The 11,004-nt window shown below is 36.4% G+C and overlaps 2 protein-coding genes across 4 annotated transcripts in view; one reads left to right on the top strand and one right to left on the bottom strand.

Moving 5' to 3' along the window:
• LOC125650021 (neuroglobin-like) overlaps positions 1–5,739 on the bottom strand; it is a 14,268-nt gene extending 8,529 nt beyond the window's left edge. The window contains exons 1-2 of one of the 2 annotated variants that reach the window (XM_048877963.2): positions 5,435–5,739; positions 11–152 (exon numbers count right to left, since the gene is read on the bottom strand). In XM_048877963.2, the coding sequence (XP_048733920.1) occupies positions 11–141 (131 nt within the window). In that variant the 5' untranslated portion in view covers positions 142–152; positions 5,435–5,739. Of the gene's footprint in view, positions 1–10; positions 349–5,434 lie in introns of those variants that run through there. The other variant, XM_056167155.1, reaches the window with a different exon arrangement.
• On the top strand, positions 2,128–8,845 carry LOC130055239 (uncharacterized). Of its 2 annotated transcripts, XR_008803526.1 has the most exons (3): positions 2,128–2,366; positions 6,043–7,097; positions 7,783–8,845. XR_008803526.1 is itself a non-coding variant. In XM_056167154.1 (2 exons), the coding sequence occupies exons 1-2, from the start codon at positions 2,280–2,282 to the stop codon at positions 7,015–7,017; spliced, it is 1,062 nt and encodes a 353-aa protein (XP_056023129.1). In that variant the 5' UTR covers positions 2,128–2,279; the 3' UTR covers positions 7,018–8,845. The 2 variants fall into 2 exon arrangements, 1 of the variants encoding a protein (XP_056023129.1); XM_056167154.1 differs by having other exon boundaries at positions 6,043–8,845.
• Positions 8,846–11,004: the final 2,159 nt, after the last annotated feature.

Genomic DNA, 11,004 nt, shown 5'->3' with positions numbered 1-11,004 from the left:
AGGGACTTACACTTTGTACATATACGACCCGGTATCAGCGAAATCTCCTCGGGATACAAATAAATTCCATGAATCTTTCACCAGTTGCTTCTCGTCCTTCGATATCGTCACCAGCGCCATTTTATCTGACGTACAACCCATTCTCTTCTCAGCTGTCAAGAACAGAGTCCACCTGCACTCATTCACACAAGTTTCACTTTTTTCGATGCAAACCAAAGTTAATTGGGTACAAACTTTACTGTTTGATTGCAGATTTCATTTTTGTCCCCCTTTGTAATACGTTTTCCCTCTATAACGGAGACGGTGTGAATAAAAAACATCATGTGGTTGATAAGATCACTTCTATTGAGAGCATTAACCTTACATGCGTTTTAGTGTCGTTTCGAAGAAAAAAATCTTGCCTATTTGCATACATATATAAAACTACATTTTAATCAAAAGACAACCATCTATTATGCGGTTTAGATGTGGTACTTAACCATCAGTTATTTTGTCGTTCGATCAGACATATTCATAATTATCCAAACAGTGTCTGCACTATGATTTTATGTAACCTGTGTATTATTAGTGTGTTTTATACCACAGGCTACAAAACTGATAACATACGTGCTGAATTAAACAAATTGGTCATAAAATCTAGTGGTTTCTGTACCCACACTACGTCACAGAAAGACAATACTACAGACTGATACAGGGGCGTGCTAGATCGGAACAATTTAGTTAACATAAAAACATCATTAATCAAAACTAAATGAAAGATGTTGCTATGGATACAGTTTAAACAATTTGTCCAATATATATTGTCCACCTCGTGGACTTTAGATTTGAAACTAACGAAACGTACATGTAAAATATCCTGTGGTTTTCTCCCCCTCCAAGTAATTTGTTGATATTTGATTAGATTGTATATACGTTTCTTTGTAATTGTTCTGGGGTTATCGTTTATAACTTCTCCATACACGAATTGTCCAAATTCCGAAACGACTTACAGTCTACTTTTCACTAAAACGAACATGTACTACAAATAATAGTACTATTAGTATCAGTACTACTGATATAGTACATTGTACTACACGTGTTAGTACTACAAATGTTAGAATGCAAGCACATTCAACATTTCAAAGAGGAATTCAGCAAGTTTAGGTAGACTTTAAAAGCAAGTTAACAGCACGTTCATGTCGGCGAAGTTGAGATTATAATTACGCTACATATGGTAACTATTTTTACGTGTGTTGTAAATCAAGTAAAACCAGAAAGAATTGTTTTAGCTGACTAAACTTCCGTTTTCCATAGGTTTTTTTTACATCCGTCTTTAGGCATTGTGTTATGGCACAGCGATGTCGGTATGTCCGTCCGTCCGTTCGTGGTTTTGTTTCTAATTTTATTTCTCTGTCACATATCAAGCTGAAACTTGCTAGGTAGCTTCTTTGTGGATCATTCTAGGTCATATTGCAGTTTTGATCCATATGTTATATGTACCCTCCATGTTATATGGAGGGTACATAATTTCTCCGGCGAACTTCTCCCACAATTTTTCAAGCGAAGACCATCTTGTTTTACAGTGTTTGTATGGATATTGAAGATGTGCATATGGCAAGGGTTTTGGTTTTCTTCTTCGAGAAAAATACAGGTTGTTGAACTTATTCTGTTTTGAGGAGATATTACAAAGAGTAGATGATTTGTTCGGTGAACTCCTCCCACAGTTTTCAAGTGAGGGCCTTCTTATTTTACAAAGTGTTTATATGGATATACACTGAAGAGACATTATTTGTCGAAATGCGAATCTGGTGCATCAAAATTGGTACCGTATAAGTTGTACATTATGACCCCTGGGTCGAGGCCTCTGCTGGTGGACTGTTAGTCCCCGAGGGTCTCTACAGCCCAGTAGCTAAGTACTTCGTTACTAGCTTGGAAATACGGATGAATATTTAATTGCTGGGATAAAATTTAGAAATTCATTTCAAAATTAAGGATTATCTCCCTCATGCATAGCTCTTCTCCTTGGACGAATTTGGCTCCATTTTTTTTGCTCATTCTAGTTTTCCTTTTAGCTCTCACAAGTTTATTGTTATTTCGAATTTCCAAAATTTCGGCTTGAGCATCACTGAAGAGACATTATTTGTCGAAATGCGCATCTGGTGCATCAAAAGTGGTACCGTATAAGTTTTACATATTGAAGGTATGCATATGGCAAGGTTTTTTTTATTTTCTTCAATTATTGAAAAAATTACAGGTTATTGAACTTAGTCAGTTTTGAGGAAGTATTGCATAGAGAGTACATGATTTGGCTTTCACTTCTCCTTCCACAGTTTTCAAGTGAGGACCTTAATATGTTACAGAATATTTGTATTGGCACGTCGCATGTGGTAAGGATTTTGGTTTTCTTCAATTTTTAAGATAATTACATGTTGTTGAACTTGTCCATTTTGAGGAAAATTTATATTAAATAAAGGACATGGTTTGCCATTATAATTCCTCTCACAGTCTAGAAGCTATGGTATTTGTAAATAACTTAAAGATGTGCATAGTGCAAGGATTTTGATTCTCAACAGTTTTTAATTTTCTTTGACGTTTTGAATATTGAGAGGTTGTTGAACTTGGGTCATTTCAGTTTACATTTTCTTTATTTCAGTTTCTGAAAGTTGAAGATAGCAAATATTGATGCAAAGAAATAATCATTTTTCATTGAAAAAAAATCTCTCTCTCTTTTTTTTTTTAATACAAACACTTATCTTAATGTTCAAAACACGCCCTAACGAATAAAAAATAATAATATAAGACTTCTTTTCTTTCCAATTTATATATTTGAATTCTTAAAAGGGAAAACAACAAATAAATAAAAAATATCCTGTGAAAAATTGATTGTGTTTGTTTTTATTTTACCAAGTTTTCTTAACGTCCGGTGTTTGGGGTCGTGTTTCAGTGTCGATAGTACTGGAACAACGACGACAATAACCCTGTACTTCCCTGATTTATTATTTAGATTTTATAGTATATATGTATCGATTGCAAACCTTTCCTGTATAGGTTTAGGGGATTTACTTGAAGTGTCGCTGTTTACACGTGAATTTAACGTGAAATCGTTTTGACCTTCAATGTAAAATTTTTATAATGCGTATATTTACAAATATCATAGCATTGTTTTTACATTACTTTTTAAAATCAGGTAACTTTGTCGCTGATTAAACATAACCTACTAACCGGTCGTGGTAGCCTCGTGGTTGTATTATATGGAACCCACGGGTTCTCTTCATGATTCCAGAGCCGCGTCACAACAAAAGGATGTGTCACGTGCCTTCTTTTATGTAGTGACCATTCTGTGTATAAAATATCGAAAGGGAGGAATCTCGAAACAGGGAATTCTTTCCCCTATTTTCCTAATTTAATTACCATCTCTGTCATCGGCCAAGTAGCTATGGATAGGAAATATATTTTGTTATCAAATTTAATCAACGCGTCACTCAAACTCAAAGTACATGTAACTCGTGCATGAAAAAGAAGATAAATCATTGACAAACTTAACAGTTATCAAGACATATGTATGTGACACAAGTACATATTTTTTTATACTTGGGTGTCCGTGTAGAGTAGTGGTTAACAAACTCGCTATTCCGGATAGAGTGTGGTTAACACACTCACTATTCCGGGTAGAGTAGTGGTTAACACACTCGTTATTCCGGGTAGAATAGTAGTTAACACACTCGCTATTCCGGGTAGAGTAGTAGTTAACACACTCGCTATTCCGGGTAGAGTGTGGTTAACACACTCGCTATTCCGGGTAGAGTAGTAGTTAACACACTCGCTATTCCGGGTAGAGTAGTGGTTAACACACTCGTTATTCCGGGTAGAATAGTAGTTAACACACTCGCTATTCCGGGTAGAGTAGTAGTTAACACTCGCTATTCCGGGTAGAGTAGTGGTTAACACACTCGCAATTCCGTGTAGAGTAGTGGTTAACACACTCGCTATTACGGGTAGAGTAGTGGTTAACACACTCGCTATTCCGGGTAGAGTAGTAGTTAACACACTCGCTATTCCGGGTAGAGTAGTAGTTAACACACTCGCTATTCCGGGTAGAGTAGTAGTTAACACACTCGCTATTCCGGGTAGAGTGTGGTTAACACACTCGCTATTCCGGGTAGAGTAGTGGTTAACACACTCGCTATTCCGTATAGAGTAGTGGTTAACACACACGCTATTCACCGCTGGGACCCGAGTTTGATCCCTGTGATCAGCAGTGGTTGTATGTTAGAGAATATTGTGGTCGCCCGCTCGGGTTCCTCCGATTTTCTCCCTCAAAACGACTCCCTAGCGCCAATGTAAATAGCTAGTATTTACATGCATTAGGTTTGCTGTGTATGTCCGGTTTTAAAAATAAAGTTTGTATAAATATGATTATGTGCAACATATATAAAATAGAAATGACAATCGAAATTGATAAAATAGCATTTGTCTTGATAACATTCCCTCCTCTTTATATGTACGAGTTACTTTTGTTCAAGTTACCTAGATCGACTGTAAATTCACCGCGATACTACAAGCGGAAGACCCATCACCAGACCTACACATCAAAAGAAATCTGGCTCTTAAAGATGCGCGTTGATTAAAATTTTACTACAGAACATTGAAATTGAATACATTTCCTATCCCAAGCTACACTGCTGGCGACGAGAGTCGTCAGAAAATTAGATAACCGGTTTGTTAAAAAATTATGGTAGAGAATCTTCCTTTTCAAGATTTCTCCATTTCAATATTTTATATATAGAACAATCACTGTAAAAAAAAAAAAAAAAAAAAAAAAAAAAAAAAAAAAAAGACAAATTATTTCGGGACAGGTTTCTATGGTCAAACTTCATTGTTTAACATTGCAAGTGGTTGTTTCTCCTCAAAAGGTCCGTCATTTTAAGTTCAAATGACAAGACCGAGGTCCCGTATCGCGGCAGGCGTTGGCACAATAAAGAACCTACGATGCTACGACCTTGAATCTATAGATAGGTCAATGGGACGTAAAACAATATACACACAAAACACAAGCTGCTCTTAATTGTAACAGAGAAATAAAATTCTGTAGGCAGACTCTTAGTGTACTTAAGTATATCACACTTGAAAATGTCAAGACTTTTCAATAAGTTATCGCAACAATGTTTGTCAAATACTTGTCTAAAGAAGTAAACATTTCGACTTGATTTACAGCCAGTTACAGCTTGTTGAGTTTAATCTAGAAATGATTTAAGTGAGTGAGAAATAAATGACTACATTTGTGATATGAAATCTGTAACTGGTCCACGTGAGTACAACATCATTAAAATGCAACACACAGATTTGTAGATATTTGCAAACTGTCAATTATATAAAATAACCCTTAAAAAAGTAATACTTATTCGGTTATGAGTTGATAAATAAACAGACTAAATGTAAATAAATGTTAGTATACCTTCTTTTTCTTTTCCTCACACGATATTCAGACCGCCAAACGTGTTGATAGGCGTCGAGAATTAACGTCTTTTACATATGTGAAACATCTCAAGCATTAAACATCCATCCAATCAAATCCTGAAAATCTTCAATCTGAATTAAATGGCACTCAGCTGAGGTCCGTTTTTTTCAATAACTAAGTGTATCTCCCGTAATACTCCTGTCCTACATTGGAGATATTTATTGCCTGTCATCCATCGGAGTTGACACACAAGCCATAGCTAAATATACTTACTTAAGGTTTCAATCTGGATTGTAAATTTTTGAAATGAGAAAGAAGTGGAGGAGGATTTGATATACGATTTAAAATCGATTTCTCGACAAAAGCAATATTAGTTTAGATTTTTAAAAGAATATGACTTCCACAGGATTTTCCTGTTTGAGTTGTTGAGGGTTTTTGTTAAGTTTTTATATAAAGACATTAAGTTATTTCACATACAGCTAGGTTAATCTCATAATCAAACAAGAACAATACATGTGAAACTCAGTTTTAAAATAAGTTCGATGTATATATACATGAAAAAAAGAAGATAATGAACAGAAATCAATCTCAACACTCCTTTGTAGAATACACAATTAACAGTTGAGCAAACACGGACCCCTGGACATACCAGATGTGGGATCAGGCAAACACGGACCCCTGGATACACCAGATGTGGGATCAGGCAAACACGGACCCCTGGACATACCAGATGTGGGATCAGACAAACACGGACCCCTGGAGACACCAGAGGTGGGATCAGACAAACACGGACCCCTGGACATACCAAATGTGGGATCAGACAAACACGGACCCCTGGAGACACCAGAGGTGGGATCAGACAAACACGGACCCCTGGACATACCAGAGGTGGGATCAGACAAACACGAACCCCTGGACATACCAGATGTGGGATCAGACAAACACGGACCCCTGGAGACACCAGAGGTGGGATCAGACAAACACGGACCCCTGGACATACCAGATGTGGGATCAGACAAACACGGACCCCTGGATACACCAGATGTGGGGGATCAGACAAACACGGACCCCTGGACATACCAGAGGTGGGATCAGACAAACACGGACCCCTGGGCACACCAGAGGTGGGGTCAGACAAACACGGACCCCTGGGCACACCAGAGGTGGGGTCAGACAAACACGGATCCCTGTACACACCAGAGGTGGGATCAGACAAACACGGACCCCTGGACACACCAGAGGTGGGATCAGACAAACACGGATCCCTGTACACACCAGAGGTGGGATCAGACAAACACGGAACCCTGGACATACCAAATGTGGGATCAGACAAACACGGACCCCTGGATACACCAGAGGTGGGGTCAGACAAACACGGACCCCTGCATACACCAGAGGTGGGATCAGACAAACACGGACCCCTGGACATACCAGAGGTGGGATCAGACAAAGACGGACCCCTGGGCACACCAGAGGTGGGATCAGACAAACGGCCCCATCAGAGGTGGGATCAGACAAACACGGCTCCCTGGACACACCAGAGGTGGGATCAGACAAACACGGCTCCCTGGACACACTAGAGGTGGGATCAGGAGCCTAGGAGGAGTAACCATCGCCTGACAACCTGTCACACCCGCTGTGAGACCTAAATCTCGATCAGGTAAAAGGAGTATTTGGTAGTAAAATTCTGTATATAAAGAACGGCCTAACAATGATACACACATGTAATATAAACTTTTAACCTTTGGAATATATGTGTAATACTAGATGAAATCGCGCGCAAGCGCGGGAAATCACAATTAAATAATATTGCATAGAGGAAAAACTTTTTTAAGTGGGTGTTTGAATTGTTGAATTAAATAAACGATACCTCTAATTCAAATGAATTTAAGAATTTTTTTTTGAATAATTGCGTACATTAGTTATGTTATATTTATTGATATCAATCATATATATTGTATATACGGTAAACAAAACTTGATTATTAGGAAGTCACTTGGAGCTTCAAATGAAATGTTCCTTATGTAACATAAATTATCTCTCTCCGCATTGAAAATTAGATAATGATTTTACGAATCCAATTGTAATTCGTCATGCCGTTAGTTGACCAAAAAACAAAATGAACGGTTGTTAATAATTTCAAAATTTAAAACCCAGTATTGTGAATGTGTTGATAATGGTAGTTTTTGTCTAGTGCGACAATTTAAGGGCAAAAGTATGAATACACATCGTTTCTTCTCGTCAAACGCAATAATCGAAAACATAATGCACTACAGTATATTAATGCAGGGACCCTCAAATTGTGTGATTTTTACCCATTTAAAGCAAATTTTTCCGATCCCCAGAACCCCCATCTGGATTTGCCAATGGAATGACAAACAGAAAAACTGCTATATCGTCAACAGTGGCCTGATTTCTTGGACATTGTCAGGTAGTGTACAACATAATTTCGGTAAAATGTTTTAAGCTATAAGACGCAGACGTCCTAGAACAGTCCCAGACCATTCGATATCTGACATATTGGACAGTTTTCGACTTATTACTTCGTATCAGTAACTGTTAATTAATCATTACAAAAAGATAGTCGTAACAGTGACTTCTATAATCACGAGAAAAAAATAACATCGAAAATATCAAATGAATATCGTATTTCAAAATTGATCGATGTGTCAGATCGTTGGTCTCGAGAGGGGGTGTCCTTCGTTGAATGAGATGTATAAAAGTATTATGATTATAAATCTTCATAAAATGATAAATATGGGCCTAGTTAAAACTATTATAAGTATAACTAACACCGAACATCCACAGAATTTTATGCTGATCATGTTGTAAACTAATCGCAACTTCTCGTTTGCCGGAAAGGCTAGAGAATATGCGATTGGTTGTACAGCGTTTATATGATGTTGCCTTGTTATATATGGGCGTAGCGTTCTGGAATAATCTCTACCCAGAGTAATCGTTCCTTACACTCACATATACCTCTGACAACGTTTCAAAATAAGCAATAATATTCCACACGTACAAGTTGTAAGTCCACATTTTTGCGGCTATTAAAACTAAGAACTATCTTATAAAATATCGGGGAAAATGTAGGACAAGCAACTATTTGTAGTTTTTTCCCCATTACCATGCAATCTTCACGTACATGTACCTATGTATAGGCCTGGTGCAATAGAACAACCCAATATCCGAGTTTCAACCTAAATCAATGCTTCCTGTGTCACAAAAAACTTGACATCTGCTCAGTATTTATTTATTTACGTATATCGTTGTAACTGAAGTCGAAACCATACTTTATTTGAGCATACGTGCCATTTTACAAAAATCTTGTAAAACCCTTGAGACGTTGATATGTGAGTGTATGGAACGATAACTCTGGGTAGAGATTTCCATAAGACTGATTCAAGACTAAAATCACGGATAGAAGAAATGAACAGGCAAATTTTATTTATTTATTCAACAATTATCAAATTTTATTTTTCTGGAAGACCAAAATCAAGCATCAATAAATAACTAATTTACTTCATATATTATCATCGTAAGTTGCCATTAAAAAAAGTAAAACTGACTCAGATCCGCCATTTGGCTTTGAAGCGTGTCCGCCACTGTTTATCGAAAACGAAAGTAGGTTTTTAAATAATTTTACAATATTTACTAACATAGTAAGATTCTATTATAGCTTACGAACTTCGCTGCACATATGAACCAATACAAAAGGCGCAAGCAGTAACTCTGGAGCAAGAGTTTCAGAGTTTATTGGCAAATTCGTATCTCAGTCTATAAAACAACTAACCCATGACGCGGAGTCTAACCCAATCAAAACAAACTAGGAAAAAACTATTTCGTCCTCGTAGATATGTATCCTTGTTTATCTTAGAACACATGACTAATGATCACATTTCCATACTCCACATTAATGGGAATGGGAAATTCATACTGTGTGTCCCACAAGATACCGCCCGGGATCCCCTTTGCTTTGCGAGAATGCGGAAGTAGAAACAGTTCAGTACCATGTCCATATACTTTTCTCGAGTACCAATGTTTCCAAATAAATGAAAGACTCTCGATGTTAAACTATATTTAATCAATCAATCGAGTACCAATAGATTTGGTGTCCGGCGATGTGAGGGACCAAACAGAGTAGGCGAGAGAAAAGTTTAACAACAAAGATATAACTCATTTAATGTTGACAGCCAAAATTTTTACCTGAATGCAAAGATAAAAACAATATTTTAGCCGTAAGTCTTTGTTATGTAAACAAAGACTCGAGTCTTTTTTTGTTTGAAAACAAACCAGTGAAATGTTACTTTTGTAATTTAAAGCATCTAAATCTTGCGCAGTCACAAATTTAGATTTAGATGACACATTTTACCTTAAGACTGCTTGAAATGTAGATATGATAAACTTAGATCGATATCCATTTCTTTTGAAAATTTCGTAAACAATAACATTCCGAAAACTTTGTTTATCATAAAACAAATAACAAACTCTATAAAATGAGCTTCTGTGATAATGTATAGCCTTAATGTTTTAGTGAAATCTTTTAAACTCATTAGACAGTAGATTTTGATTATTAAAATGAAAAACAAAATAAAATGGGGGGGGGGGGGGGGGAGTCAGTCCTTTGAATTATTTTGTTGTTTCTATTCATTATAACCCTTCAGTAATTTTTATTACATAATCCAATTCGTGTAACATCGTAATGAAACGCCAAGACGAAGTGATTACTGTAAACGTATTATATTTGGCGTGTACGATATTTGGCGGAAATCTTTTTTCAACAAGTTAGCGTAGATTTGATTTAGCGCATACCTGAATTACTTTAAACATCTAGATTTAAGGATGGCATTTAGCGATGTATTTGATTTAGCGGAAGCTGCGTTCCGCCAAAGGCGCTAAATACAATACACAGCCAAATGTAATACATTTACAGTATTTCTAGAATACGCATCGGACATTCAAAATTGACCCATTATTACCTATTAAAGGGACTGGTTCACGATTTTTTTTTAGAAAAATATTTTTCATTTTTGATGTTAAACATTGAAAATATAACTCATTTAATGTTGACAGCCAAAAATTTTTACTTTCTGAATGCAAGAATAAAAGCAACATTTTAGTCTTAAATCAGTGTTATGTAAACAAAGACTCGAGTCTTTTAATGTATACAAACAAACCAGTGAAACAATAGTTTTGTAATGTAAAGCATCTTAATTTTGCAGAGTCAAAAATTTTAACTTTTAGATGACACATTTTACCCCCAAAATGGCTGAAATGTGAAAGATATGATAAACTTTGATCAAAATCCATTTCTTTTGAAAATTTCGTAAACAATAACATGCCACAATCTTTGTTTACAATACAAATAATAAACTCCCTAAAATGAGCTTCTGTGATAATTCTATGTGAAATCTTTTAAACATATATTAGACAATAGATCTTGATCATTAAAAGTGAAAAACAACATTTGGGGGGAAATCGTGAACCGGTCCCTTTAAACAGAGAACTTCAGCCTGAATGCATATCTTGTGACTGTCCATTAACTCTACATTACATTCTTTTAGAAT

Source organism: Ostrea edulis, chromosome 5, assembly GCF_947568905.1.
Source record: "Ostrea edulis chromosome 5, xbOstEdul1.1, whole genome shotgun sequence".
NCBI classification, from domain to species: domain Eukaryota; kingdom Metazoa; phylum Mollusca; class Bivalvia; order Ostreida; family Ostreidae; genus Ostrea; species Ostrea edulis.
This window is presented reverse-complemented; position numbering and strand designations above follow the sequence as displayed.

Coding starts and splice junctions, on each gene's coding strand:
- LOC130055239 (XM_056167154.1), top strand. CDS start 2,280: ATGATTTGGCTTTCACTTCTCCTTCCACAGTTTTCAAGTGAGGACCTT. Junction 2,367..6,042: donor GTATTGGCACGTCGCATGTG/GTAAGGATTTTG, acceptor ACTCCTTTGTAG/AATACACAATTAACAGTTGA.